The sequence below is a fragment of the Pangasianodon hypophthalmus genome, chromosome 28, assembly GCF_027358585.1.
Source record: "Pangasianodon hypophthalmus isolate fPanHyp1 chromosome 28, fPanHyp1.pri, whole genome shotgun sequence".
Taxonomy (NCBI): Eukaryota; Metazoa; Chordata; class Actinopteri; order Siluriformes; family Pangasiidae; genus Pangasianodon; species Pangasianodon hypophthalmus.
In genome coordinates this window covers 15,074,538-15,091,261 of record NC_069737.1, presented here as the reverse complement: position 1 = coordinate 15,091,261, position 16,724 = coordinate 15,074,538, and the positions used below count along the sequence as shown (strand labels likewise).

Below are 16,724 nucleotides of genomic sequence, written 5' to 3'. Positions count from 1 at the left end.
TTTTTTTCTTTTGAAAGACCCAGAGCTACTCTGTCCACAGTTACCGTAAATCCACTTCCACCGGCCACGTGTCAGGTGTTTATCAGCGCTGTGTAAATAATCTCACAGTCCAAGCTGCCTTGTGATGATGAAAATAAGAGATTTAAATCATATATATACCATCAGATATTTCACACATACCACAATACAGATTTTTTAACAAATTATGTAATATAATAAAATGATTCTTCTTCTTCTTATTATTATTATTATTATTATTATTACAGTATTACAGAATATAAACTCTAATATCTGCCCGTGTCACTCACCAGCAAGTCGAACAGCATTGTGGGTAATGTAGAAAACCAAGGGGAAAGTACATAAAGATGCTTATGTAAGAAGTTTATGTTTAAACTAAAAACTCAGAATTTGTGTGTGTGTGTTTTGGTGAATGTTTAATGCTAGATATGTTGAAGACTTATATGTAGTTCAGAATTGAAGTGATGAATGTAAACATCTAAAAAAGGACCCAGAGCTACTCTGTCCACATTCACTGGCAAAAATTCAAGTTAAGCTCAGTTACTGTAAATCCACTTCCACCGGCCAAGTTTCAGGTGTTTATCAGCGCTGTGTAAATAATCTCGCAGTCCAAGCTGCCTTGCGATGATGAAAATAAGAGATTTAAATCATGTATATACCATCAGATATTTCACACATACCACAATACAGATTTTTTAACAAATTATGTAATATATTATTATTATTATTATTATTATTATTCAGTTTTTACATTTAACACAGTATTTTGCAGGTAGGAGGGGAAAAAACTTCTTTTATTTCTTTTATATAATTCTTTTATAATATGTCTCTAGCGTGAACATGTGTTCAGAACCAGAAATGTCTCATTTTTTAATTTCCCAATTTAGGTATAAAAAGCAATTTTTAAAACAATGTGTTGTACGTTCTTGATTAAATGGTGAATAAATGATATTCCCAAGAAACATTTCTGCAAACGGCTTTCTCTGAAGAGCATCTTCATAACGAAAAACTTTTTTATTAAATAAACATCATCCCAAGACTAGATTTTTGACTTTATAAAGTATGCATATTACACAGATTTGATTGGATAAAGCTTTGACCCTGTTGACCTGTAGAGTTTTGTAAACAGAAATGAAGAGACTAACCAATGGACAGAGACTCAGTGGATTTATTTCATATGGAAACATGACAACAGCAAGCAGCGATCGTAAATTCATTTAAAAATGCATAATTATAACGCAGATTTCTTGCAGCGAGTAAGTAATCCATAGATTTCCGTATACATTAAAAATTTCCTAGAAGAAATGCATAATGAAAGCTAGTGATTTGAGGAATTGTAGTCTAATGTCATGTTTTTAATGGCCAGCTATTAGACAGAGACAGGAGATAATGTGCTTTGCATGAAGAAGGCATATCTTTTTTTTTTTCTGTGTTTCCCTATTTTTTTATGCACAATTTGTTCAACTGCCAATTCCCACCTACCAACCACTACTCTCCCCATCATACAACATACAACACTGAGGGAGGCTGAAGGCTAGAGTCATGTGAAGCCAGCAACCACATCATTTTTTTTAAACTACTGTTCATGCAGTACTATCTTTCTTCTAATTAATTTGCACAAAAATCCTGGTCTGATGACGGAAGCTCTCCACGAAAGCCAATCGGACAAATCTGTCTGGAACTTTGTCTTGCTCCAGTATGACCACCTGGGCCAGTTTGTTGCTCTTCCCACTCTGGGAGTATACATTCACCATGATTTGCAGGTTATAGTATTCCTTCTCATCTTCATTCACCAGCTTCTGTACCTCAAACCTGAGGTTTTCTGAGGTGGTCAGCTTGGTATTGGGCTCTGGGTTCAAGTAGGCATTTTTCCAGCGTGCAATGAAATTGATTATCTCGTTCTTCCAGGTGGAACCTTCAGTAGATACTGTAAGGTCTGGCTCGGCATTGAACTTGATCTCTTTTTGATTCTTTTCATCATTCCATATGCAGGAAATCAGAGTTTGAGAGTCTTCTTTCCTAGGGATGATGTACTGGCATTCTCCAGGGCTGATGAGTCCACAGTTGTCAGAACCTGAGTTTGTGTAGCACCAGGCGTGACCCGATCCATGGGTACCACAGTAGTGGTCCAAGCGGCATGGTTCGTTCTTGTATGTGACATCAGGTAGTGGAGAGCAGTAGTCCCACCCTTCATCCGTGTGACACCTGAAGTAATCCTTTTTCTCAATGTACAAACATTCATCCCAGCACTCACTCATATAAGTCACAGTCTTATACAACAGTGTCTTTGGTTCCTCTGCATTACGCAGGAATCCACAGTAACCCCAGTTGTCACCCTTTGTATAGCACCAGTAGTAAGATTTGCCATACTTCCCACAGAGATGGTCTTCACGACATGGCTCGCCTTTGTAATCTGTATTCTCTTTCGTTGAGCAATAATCCCAGCCTTTTTTAGTGTAGCACCAGAAGTAGGATTTTCCATGCGTGTCGCAGTCCTCATCACATGGAATCCCGTAATAGGAGCTGTAGTACTTTGTAGTGTTTTCCTTTCCCTCAGTCCAGCCAATAAGAACGATGAATATCAGGAACAGGGTTAGTTTTTGTTCTATTTTTCCCATGTTGCTATTTTTCTGGAGAGGAAAAAGAAAGAAGAATAAGAAGCAAAGGAAGGAAGAAGAACACTTTTTAAAGTTGCTACCTTTTTAAAGTTTTGTAAATTGTCAATGTTATAATGCCACACTGCTATCACAGTATGCTGCAATATAATATTTTATACCATAGCCAATCAGAGGTTTATAGTATTATAGTACGCTTGTTCCAACAACGATTCATGAGATTATCTGGAATTCATACAAAAATGCAGCTAACTAAACACAATCGCATGTATATTTATACAATTGTATATTAGCCAGTCTGTAACCTGTGGCACTTACGTGATTGGCGCTTGCTTTGCGAAGAAGCTCAAACATCAGCGTGTTTTTAGGATATGACCAAAAGATTTATTGGTTGTGATGAGAGAGGTGGGTCTTAATGAGCTAATCATTAACCTGCAGTGGTGGTTTGTGTTGTAATAAGGTACATTTAAGATTTTATTGACTCTACTGACTTTCTCCCATAGCGCTAATCTATTGATTTTCCCTCTTACAATAAGAATAACCAATTTACATCTCTCTCTCTACCTCTGTCTAAAGTGTGCTAAACCACATCGACATCATTCATCTTAACAAGCTCATTGTCAACAGGCTAAACCTCACTGGCCTCAGTAGATTATGAAATTTCACTGCTACATCCAAAAAAAAATCAAGTCTCTTGAATGAAGTATAATTATAATGCTAGAAAATCAACCATGTAGGAGTTTTCATTGGAGTTGAAATTAAATAATGAATATGAGCTCAAAGTGCAGACTTTCAGCTTTAACCTGAGATATTATATTTACATCCAAATCAGGTGAGTGGTGTAGGAATTACAGCATTTTTCATACGCCGTCCACCGACCCAATCAACTATCTGGTACAGTCTTAAAAAGAAGAAACACTCTGGTGAGCTCAGGAACACCAAAAGGCCCAGAAGATCATGGAACGCTACTGTGGTGGAAGACAGAAGCATTCTTTCCCTGGTGAATAAAAACCTCCTCACAACATTTGCCCAGATCAAGAACACCCTCTAGGAGGCAAAAATCAGGAGAAGACTTCACCAGAGAAAATATAGAGGGTTTACCAGACAACCTTACACATTGTTCCTTACACAAGTTCCCCGGGACGTAACACTGTGCCTCAAATGATCGTTTTTGTTGTTGTTGCCCATCTGTTGTCTGTTCTATATGAAATGATGTTGTGTAGAAGCTAATGTGAAGCTCTGTGATTTGAGCCAGACTCAAGAATCTTAAATTCTCCACAAGCTGTATGTTCACTCAATACTACTTTACTTCTAAACTGCTCTGTGTGTGTGTGTGTGTGTGTGTGTGTCCTGCATGGAAGTTCTGCTCCAGGAAAGGGTGTACGTTCGACAGTAGACTTGAGAATATCTGTCATTTTCAGTCATGTTCTGCAAAACTGTGGAACTGTTGGTTATTAAGATGGTAATTTTCTAAATGTTTTCCGTTTCTCTAAAACAGAACCAGAAGGGGAGACATAAAGCCATGCCAGTTCTCACCACCAGAGGTCACTGTCACCAGAAAGTAAATCAGTTTGTTAATAAAATAATGTATGGTAACCAAACTTGAAACCGTCCCTCCATCTGTTTTCTGTGCCACTTATCCTACACAGGGTTGCAGGGAGCCTGGAGCCTCTCCCAGGGGACTCGAAGCACGGGACACACCTGGACAAGGTGCCAATCCATCACGGGGCACAATCACACACACTACAGACAATTTGGAAATGCCAATCAGCCTATAATGCACGTCTTTGGACTGGGGGAGGAAACCGGAGTACCTGGAGGAAACCCCTGAAGCACAGGGAGAACATGCAAACTCCACGCTCACAGGGCAGAGGCAGGAAGCGAAACCCTGACCCCGGTGGTGCGAGGCAAACGTGCTAACCACCAAGCCACTGTGCCCCCAAATTGAAACCAAATACTTTATTTTTTTATTTTAACAGAATTGTTAAAATGGTTTGGGAGAATACTCCATCTCGAGCCAAAACACAGAAGGACGAGATTCTTTACGCATCTCTCTTCCTCTGACTTAGTGGAATCATAAGGATGGGCTTCTTCATCGTTCCAACTGTGTGTTGAACAAAACCGGCCTGTTTATCAGGAAGAAGGACAGATACAGTAGAATAAATGTCTGGCATGAACATTAAGTGCTCATCCACGGCCTTGTGTATTAACCACAGCACAGTTTATATGGTGAGGAGATTATAATGTAACTGAGCTTTGGATAATTATGAGCCAACATGTCATAATCTAACAATACTGTTATCCACACTACTGCCATTTTTATAATCACCCAGGAGAGTATGTTATTTGGCCAAATATTAGGAATATGTGTAAGGAGAATGTAAAGAAAGAAGATATATCATTACATTGAACTGTACTGACATAATAATAATAATAATAATAATAATAATAATAATGTTCCTAAATTAATCACATGCTTGCAGGTGTTTGTGTTCCTCATACTGATTATCATCTCTGACTCAAATGACTTGCATATCAATATTTATAATCAATATGTGCTCGTCAATGATGCAAAAGATTTGAAGTTTTAAGATTTATTTTAAGTTATTTTAAGATTTATTCAATTCTGACTTTTTTGGTTTAGACTCCTTTCATCGATAAGTTGGTCTACTTTGGGTTCCTACATTACCCACAATGCCATTCGACTTCCCCGGTTGTCATCATTTAGGGGCGCAGAGGGAACGCGGAAGCTGGGAATTCTGGGTAATGCAGTCTGCCGTATGAGTCCGTCTCGCACACTTCCGCGATACACAACATCCAGACGCTAACGGGTTTATTGAGCAGCTTTACGGTCCAGGAGACATTTTTAAAGCTGAAACGCTTTAGAGTAAATGGTAAGTGAAGTAAAATTTGCTCTAGAAGTTATTAAAGAGTTGATATTATTTTGGCCGGTTTTAGCAAAGACAAAGAGAGACTGGCTGGAAGTGAATTAGCTTAGCTTTGTAGCTTCCTAATGCACTCAGTAAACTGTTTAAACCTTCTACACGCGTATTGCAGACATGAAGATGAAGAGCTGCTGTTTTAAACGCATTGTTAGCCTGTTAGCTTTGCTGTTGTGTTATTTGTTTGCTGTTTACGCCGAGCTGACGTCACTGGGCTTGTTTTTCTCCCGGAAGTTCTTACTGGAAACAAAGGAATAACGGTGAAGGAGACGAGGCAGAAGTTTGGAGGAGAAAAAGCTTCACACCACTGCATTCATCTGCAACCCTTTCATTTGGGAATAAAGAGTAAATCTTTTTAAACACGCCATGTCTGAGAATGTGGAGAAGAATGAGGCGTCGAACGGAGACTGCGCATGCGCACTGAAGGGCAGTGACACTCCAGAGTAAGAACTTGACTGCTGTTGCTAAGCAACGTTTCACTCTTAATTTAGCAGCTTTAATATTTTATTTGTTTATTTTCTGAATTAAAATAAACCCTTTAAAGTATATATATTAACAGATATATTTTATTTTGCAAGTTTGGATTATAATATGTAAACGAGGCAGTAGATTGATGTGCTAATTTGCATATCACAAAAATCTATTTGCAAAAAAATTTATTTTACACCGTTTTTTTGTTTGTTTTTTTTACTACTGAATGTTTTTTAGTTTTAGTAGTTTATTTATATATAGAATTGTTTTTTTTTTTAATTAAATATTTTTAAAAACTCACATATAAGTGTATAATATGCAAATATGGTAACTTGCATATCACAAAAATCTATTTGCAAAAAAAAATGCATTTCTTTCTGGTTTCTTTTAAGATAAACAAGTAGTTAGACTTATCTAACAGTTTATAAAAAAAAGTGTTTTTTCAAAGTAATAAAAATGCACATTTACCTCAAGTGCATAATTTATATAAATAAATATGCAAATGAGGCATTAGGTTATTATATATGTGCTAATTTGCATATAAAACTTTTTCTTCACAAAAATATATTTCACACAGTGTATTTTTTAGGTCACCAAATGGTCAGATTTTAATACGACGGTTTATTTATTTATTTATTTTATTGCAAATGCATATTTTTTTTTTTATAGATAAATCATCTCTTAAATGTAAAGTACTTTAATGTATTAAAAGCAAACCATTTGTCAGAGTCTCGCTTTATGATCTGATTGAAAGGGATAAAAGAGGGATAAAAGTATAAAACAATTGTATAAATAACGTCAAAGCCTTTTTCAAATGATTAAAATATCCTGCTTGTGTGAGTGACAGCACTAACTTTTGCCGTGCGTGTGTGTGCCTGCACGCGTGTGTGTGTGGGTGTGTGTGTGTGTATGTGTGTGTGCGCATGCGTGTGTGTTTTAGGTTCATATCTTTATTTACAGTGTGTGTTATCTTTATTTGGACTGTTATGAGGTCGTATCTCTGTAAAGCATGAAGTGGCTTCAGATCTTTGTTTGCAGTGTGTTCAGGTTTTTAGAGCTTCTCTGCTGAAGATAAATTCAGAATTAGCCGTTTAGCTTCGCAGCACAGATCACATCAAGGAGTGTTTTATTCCTCTTGTACCACAGCAATTTACAGACTATTCATTTTTATTTAGTAAAAAGTGACACATTTTGTCTCTGTATAGTTACATTTAGGCTCATGTTGTGGAACGACCGTAAAACACGATGGTTTCTGTTCTTCCTTTCATTATAGCAGCTATAAACAGTCGTTCCCTCACCAGCCTCTCTTTTTTTTCTCTTTCTTGAAATTAATAAATTTAAAAACGCAGTTTGTCATATTACCGAGACAGTGTAACCTCATCTGTCCTGAAGATAAGGTAAAGTTACAGCCTGTTCCTAAGCACTGAGCCTGGAGACTCCTTCCCTACATGGTTTGTTTTGGTGTTTATCCTGTGTTTATAATCGTGCAGTGCCAGAGGAGCGGAGGCTTTGGGAGGAGAGCCCATGCAGGTGGACGCCAAAAACCACACACCCACCTACAGATACAATCTGAGCTACTCCTCTATCGGCCACTGCATCATCATCAACAACAAGAACTTCCACAAGAGCACCGGTAACACACTCCCTGCTCCTCACACTCCTAACGTTTAGCTTAGGCTTCTCTGTCTCTCACACACCTCCATCTTCATCATGTCTCTGTCTTTTCAAATGTTTATACACATGGCTCATGTTCAGTTCTATATCGAATTAATATAATAAAAAATTATTTATATACCATCATCATTCAAGCTGATAATAACGTAAAATAAGCACAATGAACCAAAATGATCAAATAACAAGGTCAGGAAATAAAACTTAGACTAAAGCCAAAAAAACAAAAAACTGTAAATGTTATGGTAAATATCATAAGTTTCAAAATTACTGGAAAGTTTCCTTTCTCCCCTCCGTGTATTGTTCTTGTTTTTTTCCTCCAGGAAATGCAAACCTAATTGTTTCCATGCTTTAATTAGAGAAAATAAGAATTATTAACCATGCATTCCTCCGCCATGTTGAAACAACGAAAGTCAGGAACTTGCTGTCGTGTGGAAGCATCAGAAACAATTTTGCTATTTTGTCATTCACTATTGCAGAAGTTACCTTTAAAGTGTAAAGTGTCCTAATCTCTATTTTCCACCAAAAACAAGGCATGAACCAGCGCAACGGTACGGACGTGGACGCCGCAAACGCCATGAAGACTTTCGGGAAACTGGGCTACAACGTGAAGGTGTTCAACGACCAGACGGTAGATCAGATCAAGAAACTTTTAACTGCAGGTAAGACTGATGGAGTTGTGTGGGTGTGTCCAGCCTCTGAGCTCTCGTCTCTTCATCTTTCAAAGTAAAGGTCCATATTTTGGGTAAATATTTTCTTCTCAAAGGCGGCAATCCTGAAATTCTTTTTTTTCTTTTTTTTTTTTTTTGGTAAAACTGCTCAACATGTTTTTAAACACAAGGTGCGCTGTAGTTTAATGCTTACTGATGCTCACCGCATGGTGTCCCTGCCGTCAATCCATGTGCTTGTAGCCCTATTCAGACAGGATTAGTTGTAATGTCATTACTACCTGTGTATCTGTAATGCTGTCCAAATCAATCGATAAACAGATTATGCCATCTTTTACCTCCTATAAAAAGAGCCGTATAAATAACTCCAGCAGTGACGCATGCTTTTAAGACATACATCAATCACCTTTGTAGTTTTACTCTACAGTCGCAGAAACAGAATTGCCACCTTCTGTAAGCGTTGTGAAACATTAACATTGTAGTTTCCCAGAATTTTATTGCATTGTTGAATTTGTTCATTGTGTTTTTGTGATTTGGTTGTTTTTGTGTTATGCCTGTCTCAGCCTCTGTACCACCCTGCATTGTGGTATCAGATTTGGTAGTGGTGTTGTGATGTGAGGTTATGGTCTCGTACACATCACCTAAGATATTATTCTGCATTTATTCTTTTACCTGAGTAGCTGTTAGGACGTCTGGTTGCCGTGCCAAGAAATGTCATACACTTTATCATGAGCTCTTTAGAGAGAATTAAGCTTGTTCATTTCTGTGTTACTTCCCTATTTGTGTGTGTGTGTGTGTGCGTGTGTGTGTGTCAGTTGCCAGGAATGACCACAGCAACTGTGCCTCCTTTGTGTGTGTGTTGCTGAGTCACGGAGACGAGGGTGTGTTCTTTGGGACAGATGGTGCGGTGGAGCTGAAGTTCTTGACGAGTCTGTTCAGAGGAAACCGCTGCATATCACTAGTGGGCAAACCCAAGCTCTTCTTCATCCAGGTGTGTGTGTGTGTGTGTGTGTGTGTGTGGTTTTTTTTTGGGTGGGGGGAGAGTTATGGGGTTGGGGTGCACATACTGCATGTGTATTTGCACTGCGTGATGTATTATATTTGTGTGGGCGTGTTTTTTATACCCCTCTGTCCCCACAAGGATAGCATATAGGACAGTTGTGGCCTTGTAGGGACATTTGGCTGGTCCCCAGAAAGAAAACTGTTTTTTTTTTTTTTAAATAAACAAAAAAACCTAAACGAGCCAGAGGTTTTCTTTTTAAGGTTAGAGTTATATTTAGTTGTAGGCTTAGTATTAAATAGCTAAATAGTAAATAGTAAGATGAATGTGTGTGTGTTTTGTGTTATCAGGCCTGCCGAGGCACAGACTTGGACCCTGGCGTCGAAGTTGACAGTGGCTCAGATGATTCGATGAAAATCCCAGTGGAGGCTGATTTCCTTTACGCATATTCTACAGCACCAGGTACACAGACACACACACACATGTATAAATAATGTCCTTATAATCACTGAACCTGAAAAAGTGTAAATCCCACACTGGCTTGTCTGTGCTGTAGGTTACTACTCGTGGAGGAACACGCTGACTGGCTCGTGGTTCATGCAGTCCCTGTGCGAGATGCTGAGTAAACACGGCCCAGAGCTGGAGCTCATGCAGATCCTGACCCGCGTCAACTACAAGGTGGCGCTGGACTTCGAGTCTGCTTCCAACACGCCCGGCTTCCACGCCAAGAAGCAGATTCCCTGCATTGTGTCCATGCTCACCAAAGAGATGTTCTTCACTCCCTGAATGCAAACACACACGTATGGAATAGGGATGAGACCACAATCAGACCACTTTTTTTTTTTTTTTTTTTTTTTTTTTAAAATAGGAGGTCGCACTGTTACGTCACACTGTTCTTTACTTGGAATATTACAGAAGTAGGCAGCATGCAACGCATTACTGTTCTTGTATTTAGCATTTGCCTGTTTAATTTGCTTCTTGGTTTTATTTTAAAGCAAGGCCATCCGTCACTCAACCTCAGTGGGCGGGATCAGCTCTCATCATTGGTTTATGGAGCAGTAAGGCAAAAGTAATCTTCATTCTCACGGCAAATTTAATGCCTTATTTCTAGGCCTTATTTTGAAATAAAACCAATAAGGAAATAAAACTGCCATAAAGCCTAAATAAGTAAATTTGAAAAACAATATACTGTAACATAGAAATGCTACTACCTTCTTGGAAAAAGGGGTTGGATGCTTAAGGGGTTCTAGGGGCTCTGCATTGGACCTTTAAGGTGCCAGATGTACAAATCCTTGACTGTGGCTTTGAGGAAATTTCAAAATAGGTCAGTGTCGCTTTAGAAAGAAACTTTGGGAGTTAGCATTTCTTTGGGATGATCACTGCATCCAGATTACTTGAATATTTAGCTAATTGGTCAAAATTTCACTTTTCAATCTGCCCCCTAGGGGTCAGAGATTGGGATGAGGGTTTTTTTTTCCGTTAGTCATATGTAGGATTCATTAGGAAACGATAGAACATTGTAAAATGAGCCATGAAGATCTTTTTAGGGCAGTAAAAAGGAAGGAGCTAACATTTGTCATTGTAAAAATGAAATTTGTTACAGTAGCTATGGATTATCATTAGCTATGGAAATGTGTATGTGTGGTGTAATGCTTGCACAACAGGGACTCAAACATTTTGTTGTCGTAGTTGTTTTCCTCACATCATTGAAACTAAATTTACACTGCAGATACACAACGAACCACAATATGTACCTTAAACAAAAAAAAGACATTTCCTATAATTATTATACCACAGTACATAAGCTGCGTTCCAATACTGTTTTTAACGCACATCATCGACTTCCTACCATCAACTACACTCACTGTTAAAATGGTTAAATTTGTCAGAATGCTGTTGCTAGGCAACTGGCAAACACAACCAACTAATGACTGAGGCTTTCTATTACCTAGATAGCACATAACGGCTTTATACAGACAATGTAAGGGCAGTGTGGCAGTGAAAATAAGATAAAACTGTTAAAAATATCTACTTTTTCCTCAGACGTGTTGGTAAATTACTGGCTCCATATTAAGAAAAGGCTCCATATGACTAAAAACCACACAAGTAATTGCACTTAGCATTGGCAGCTGACTGAATTTCAGTGGATTCTGGCATATTGAGAAATGTCAATATTGCATTATGATTTGGAGCTTTACTAACATTACCAGAAATGTTGGTTGTTCATGTAGAAGTTTCTGGTAAACATTAAATTATTGGTGGTTTTATTACATAATCGACTCAAGTGGCATTGCCAAGGATTTGAGTCAGTATACCAGCAAGGACAGGAGCATAATATACATATTTCAAAGGAAATAAGTCCACACAAATTGCCCAAGAAAACCGTGTGTCTTGTCAAAGCCTGAGACACCAAGTCGTGAAGAAGGCAATATTGGACCGCAGGACGGTTTTTTGGAGTTTATCGAGGTTCTGTTGCAGGTCTCCAGGTTTTCTCTCATCTACACTCAAAACTTTTTAAGAAATACACCTTGGTCACTGTGGTGAATCTGTGCTTAATGTGTGTTGATTACATTTCATTTGAACCTGAGCTGAGCCTTTTTCAATACTTGATAGTGCGAGAAAACCTGAATGACTCAAACTTTTTCAAATTTACATTCGATACCGAGCTCCAGTTAAGTCTCGTTATGTAGCATTTGTGTTGGTTTTTTTTTTTCCACGATGATTGAAAGGGAGTTTTGTGTATTTATTTATCGTATTTAGATGCTGAACATCATATTGTGAACCTGCAGCTTTATTCACCTGTTACTATCATCGTTTTATAAAACCAGCTATCAACAGGGCTAAAACTAATCAAATCAGGGAACTAGCAAATTTGGCAACTGTGTGTTGTTGCAATAATTGTGGGATCTAGATATTGGTGTGTAATTGCACTAATATGAAGTTCTTGACTGAAGCTGCCTTTGGGCAAGAATTTCAGCATTCAGCTGACATTTCATGCATTTTTATCCAGGATTTGTCTTTATATTGTGGTGCTGTTTTATGAGTGTGTTTATATAATCCATGGCATTAGATGATTAGCCATAGACCCTGAACTAATCAGCCACTTGAACTTAATCAGGTAGTGTTTTTAAAACAATCAGGCAAGACCTCAAGTGTCCCTTTACTTAGCCAGAAGTGTCTTTGCATGGACAGACTATCATATGATTTTTATCCTGAGCCAAATTGGCCATACGATGTAAGATCCACACCAGACTGGTTTAACCAGCCGGAGCTGTAAACATGTATAGTAGTAAAACACCAGTCCCTGTGTTTGCTTTCGCTTCCTGAGGATGTTTCTTTTACTGTCTGTATTTGTTCCTTGTAATGGAAATCTTATATGAAATAAATAAATGGCATTTCTTTTGTGCAATGGCTGAGTTGTGTAAATCTTAGTTGTGTAGTTGGTGTATTGCATTTCATGAATTAATCCAATCCACAAATTTAAATCTGTTTAGTTTTACAGGAGGGCTTTCTCTTCTGAGGATACGTTTCAATCAGCAAAAGTGCAGTTGTGGCCAGGTTTTAGGCTAAATATCTATCCTGGAATTCATTATAGCATTTTATATATTACCATGGCTATTTTTTAAAAAATATATTCAAAAAGTGAGATTGTATATGTGTATATAAGCATCTATATGGCCAAAAGTGTGTGGAGACCCTAATTATTCTCCTGTTCTCATATTTATTGAGTTCAGGTGTTTCAGGAACAGCCATTGCTACCAGGTGCATAAAATCAAGCACGTAGCCATGCAAGCTCTCTAGACAAACGCTGGCAATAGAATGGGTCATACTGAAGAGTCTGTCATAGCTGTCACATACTAGTGGCTATATACTATGTGTGTGTGTGCATAGTATGTTGGTCTCAACTGGATAAACATGATTAAATGGTATTATTTTTACAAACGTGTATGTAAAATAAAGGTAAAAGGCATTTTAAACACAGGTAGTGCATCCTTCACAACAACCTGTGGGCATGTTTCAGATAAATCACTTTTGCCTGCTGTAACTACACTTTGCCCTGACATACATCATCCTTAAATCTCTTTAAGAATGTTATTGATTTTGCTGTTGATTATCACATAACACTGTGTGATGGAAACTTCCTTTTCCATGAGTCGTCGATTATAGGTTATAAAAATTGTACATTTTAGTTACACTCAACCCTGTTACCTGAACATATTCACCCTTATGAAATGTCTGGAAGAGTCACGTGTTCAACAGGAAGTTGCATCATCCAAACTTTCTAAAGATCATGGCAATGAGAAAAGTTTTATATATATATATATATGAGAGAGAGAGAGAGAGAGAGAGAGAGACTGATATTGACTGAGAGTTGTACTTGGAAAGTATCCAAATTGCAGACTGAAAGTAAATTATTAAATATATATTAAATATTAAAAATGACTTTTAAGTGAATCAGGCTTATTCAACACTATTTCTGTCTTATTCAGCATTATTTAAAAAACATTTAAAATCATGGCAGTCACATTATGTACCTTCCCATTTAATAAATAAAGTATTTAATTTTTAAAAAAGTGTATATTCGTGTGACAAGTGGCTGTTATTTCTCTTGGTGTCCAATCACCAAAACGACTCTTCGGATCTACGAGTCGGTTCCGTTCAATCACCACAAACAGTTGCCTCAAGGAATCGATTCAAGGAACCGACTCCTTCACAAACGACACATCATGTCTGTCAGAGGAAAGTCGGCGTGGATGAATGTGGTAAGAAAGTTTTTAAAAAGAGTATTACTTTTGTTTTTCAGTCTGTCAATTTCTAAGGTAACTGTTGTGTTAATTAATTAAATTTATATTTAGATAATTACTGGGCTATATAAAGTTTAGATAGTTTAGCAAAGACATTATTATTGAGTTAGCATGTGTTAGCTAGCTGTCTAGTGTTAGCCATGTGTTTATATCAATTGGGTTTTAAACTCCGGCAGTCAGATGACATACATGCTGCTCATTCTCATTTAATACATAAATAAATACAGTTTAAAAATATCTGACTTTTTCTGTTGTTCAATCATAAAAAATTTTCTCAGATCTGCGAGTCGACTCCCTTCGTTCATTTCAAACAGCTGACTGAAAGAACCGAATGAAAGAACCGACTCCTTCACAAACGACACATCACTGCCTTTTACCTGACCAGAGGAAACTCAGCTTGGATGAATAAGGTAAGAAAGTTTTTAAACTGAGTATTTTATTTTCTAAATTAACTGTTAGGTTAATTATCTATGTTTAGATGAGGAAACCATGGGGCAATTTTATGTGGCAGTTTTCCAACAACAATATCTATGAGCTATTTCACCCTTTATAAGTAGTAATTTCTTGATATGGCTTACAATTGACTTATTAAATTATTAAAAAAAATAGTAACCAAGTGCTCAGTATTCAAAACGGTGTCCGTTTAAAGTGCCCTTGAAATCGAAATTGGTGTTTCGGTGCATTTTGTATCTGTTCCTTAGTGTTATGGACAGCAGTATGTGTTCTCGTTACATTTCATCACTTACAGGTAAATAATAAACTTACTAGTCTTGTTTTTGTCCAATTAAATTATTTAAAAAACTATTTTTTTTGATGATTCATCCTGTAAATGGAAGTGTAGTTACGTGTTCGTCCAATTCGATGTCCTGCCCCTGGGGCGTGTCTTGCTCTACAGTAACAGCTCATTAGCAACAAACATGGTTCGTCAGTGTGCGTTTCTGATTGTGTGTCTTTTCGCACACTGTTCCCTTTTCCAGCCACTCGTTGGTGGAGAATAAATGGTTGGAATTTGTCCGAGTTGTCGCTTTTCTGTGGTGTTCTACCCATTTGGGGCTGCTCGATGCTGAAATGTCGCCACATCAGACTGTTTGTGATCGTGATTCTGTCTTTATACATCGTCTGGACTCTTCCATGAGTAAGTTATAATTATATCAAGTAGCGTAATATTTAACTAACCCTAATCCTTGAACTGTGCACATAATCTAGGACACACAAACACGATTTTTGCATACACAAAGTGTGTATTTTAGCAAAATACGCCGGAATAAACATCCTTATACAGTAAGTATTAACCCAGTAAGTCTAGTAAGAACGTTGGCTCATGTGGACTGGAAGTAAAATTGCTGCATAACTATATTTTCTGTCATTTTCATCCTTGTGCACTGAAGATGGGGAAAATCGCTGGGTGCTGGAGACCTCTCTCATGTAATGGCTCTGAAGCCGAGCAATTTGTTCAATTCAGTTTTATTTGTGTAGTGATTTTAACAATGGACATTATCACAAAGCAGCTTCACAGAAATCCGGATATAAAATTTTTATTAAAATTTATCCCTAATGAGCAAGCCAGAGGCAACAGTGACTGGAATCAATAATCAGTCAATAACCAAGGTGTTCTACTGCTGCACATGGTGTAACAGAAAGGTCATCCAGAGTTATTATGTAATCAGAAAGCTTGCTTCTAGCTGCCTGTTGTCCTAGTAGAAGTACTTCTGTCTTGTCGGAATGAAGTAGGAGGAAGTTACCCAGCATCCAGTGTCTAATGTCCTTTACACACCCCTGAACTTTATTTAGCTGGTGTCTCATCTGGCTTTGCTGAAACATACAGCTGTGTGTCGTCAGCATAACAGAGGTAGCATATATAGAGAAAAGAGCAGAGGGGCTAGAACAGAGCTTTGTGGAATGCCAAACCTTACTTTAATATGCATAGAGAAGTCACTGTTTACATCTACAAACTGATAACGATCAGTCAAATAAGATCTGAGCCAGGACAGGGCTGTTCCCTTAACTCCAACAACATTTTCTAGTCTATCTAGAAGAATGTTATGATCTATGGTGTCAAAAGCTGCACTACGGTCAAGCAAGGAGACACAACCCTGATCAGAGGCCAGTAGTAAGTCATTTACCACGTTAACCAGCGCTGTCTCTGTGCTATGATGAGGCCTAAATCCTGACTGACACATTTCATGAATGTTATTTTTATTCGTAACTGCTGTGCTACAACCTTTTCTAGGATCTTGGAGATAAAGGGGAGGTTTGATATTGGCCTGTAGTTGGACAGCTGACAGCGGTCAGGGTCAGGTTTTTTAATCAGGAGTTTGATAACTGCTAGTTTAAAAGATTTAGGTATATAACCAGTGCTATGGGAAGAACTGATTATTTTTAAAAGTAGTTTGATCGCTTCTGGTAGTAGCTGTTTGAAGAAATGTGTAAGTAAGGGATCTCTAGTACACAAGTTGATGATTTGGATGAGGAAATTAGTGAAATTGGTTTGGTCTCATGAAGGGGAGTAAAGCCTAATATTTTCAATTTTGTCA

At 37.7% G+C, this 16,724-nt stretch overlaps 2 protein-coding genes and 1 long non-coding RNA gene across 9 annotated transcripts in view; 2 read left to right on the top strand and 1 right to left on the bottom strand.

Annotated features, from left to right (window-relative positions):
* Positions 1–1,170: 1,170 nt before the first annotated feature.
* On the bottom strand, positions 1,171–3,107 carry LOC113547375 (uncharacterized). Of its 2 annotated transcripts, none has more exons than XM_026947690.3 (2): positions 2,952–3,107; positions 1,171–2,648 (listed from the first exon to the last, which is right to left on the bottom strand). In XM_026947690.3, exons 1-2 carry the CDS (start codon positions 2,985–2,987, stop codon positions 1,623–1,625), a joined length of 1,062 nt encoding a protein of 353 aa, XP_026803491.2. In that variant the 5' UTR covers positions 2,988–3,107; the 3' UTR covers positions 1,171–1,622. The 2 variants fall into 2 exon arrangements, with proteins under 2 accessions (XP_026803491.2, XP_053086849.1); XM_053230874.1 differs by lacking the exon at positions 2,952–3,107 and adding an exon at positions 2,795–2,813.
* A 2,198-nt stretch (positions 3,108–5,305) lies between these two features.
* Positions 5,306–11,446, top strand: casp3a (caspase 3, apoptosis-related cysteine peptidase a). The gene is made up of 7 exons (XM_026947691.3): positions 5,306–5,527; positions 5,810–6,018; positions 7,537–7,679; positions 8,251–8,379; positions 9,201–9,376; positions 9,736–9,847; positions 9,942–11,446. The coding sequence occupies exons 2-7, from the start codon at positions 5,942–5,944 to the stop codon at positions 10,169–10,171; spliced, it is 867 nt and encodes a 288-aa protein (XP_026803492.2). The 5' UTR covers positions 5,306–5,527; positions 5,810–5,941; the 3' UTR covers positions 10,172–11,446.
* Positions 11,447–14,026: 2,580 nt separating this feature from the next.
* Positions 14,027–16,724, top strand: part of LOC113547378 (uncharacterized) — a 16,852-nt gene continuing 14,154 nt past the window's right edge. For 5 of the 6 annotated variants that reach the window (XR_008301191.1, XR_008301193.1, XR_008301192.1 and 2 more), the window contains exons 1-2: positions 14,027–14,148; positions 14,469–14,600. This is a non-coding gene — a long non-coding RNA (uncharacterized LOC113547378). Of the gene's footprint in view, positions 14,149–14,468; positions 14,601–15,167; positions 15,326–16,724 lie in introns of all 6 variants that reach the window. The other variant, XR_008301189.1, reaches the window with a different exon arrangement.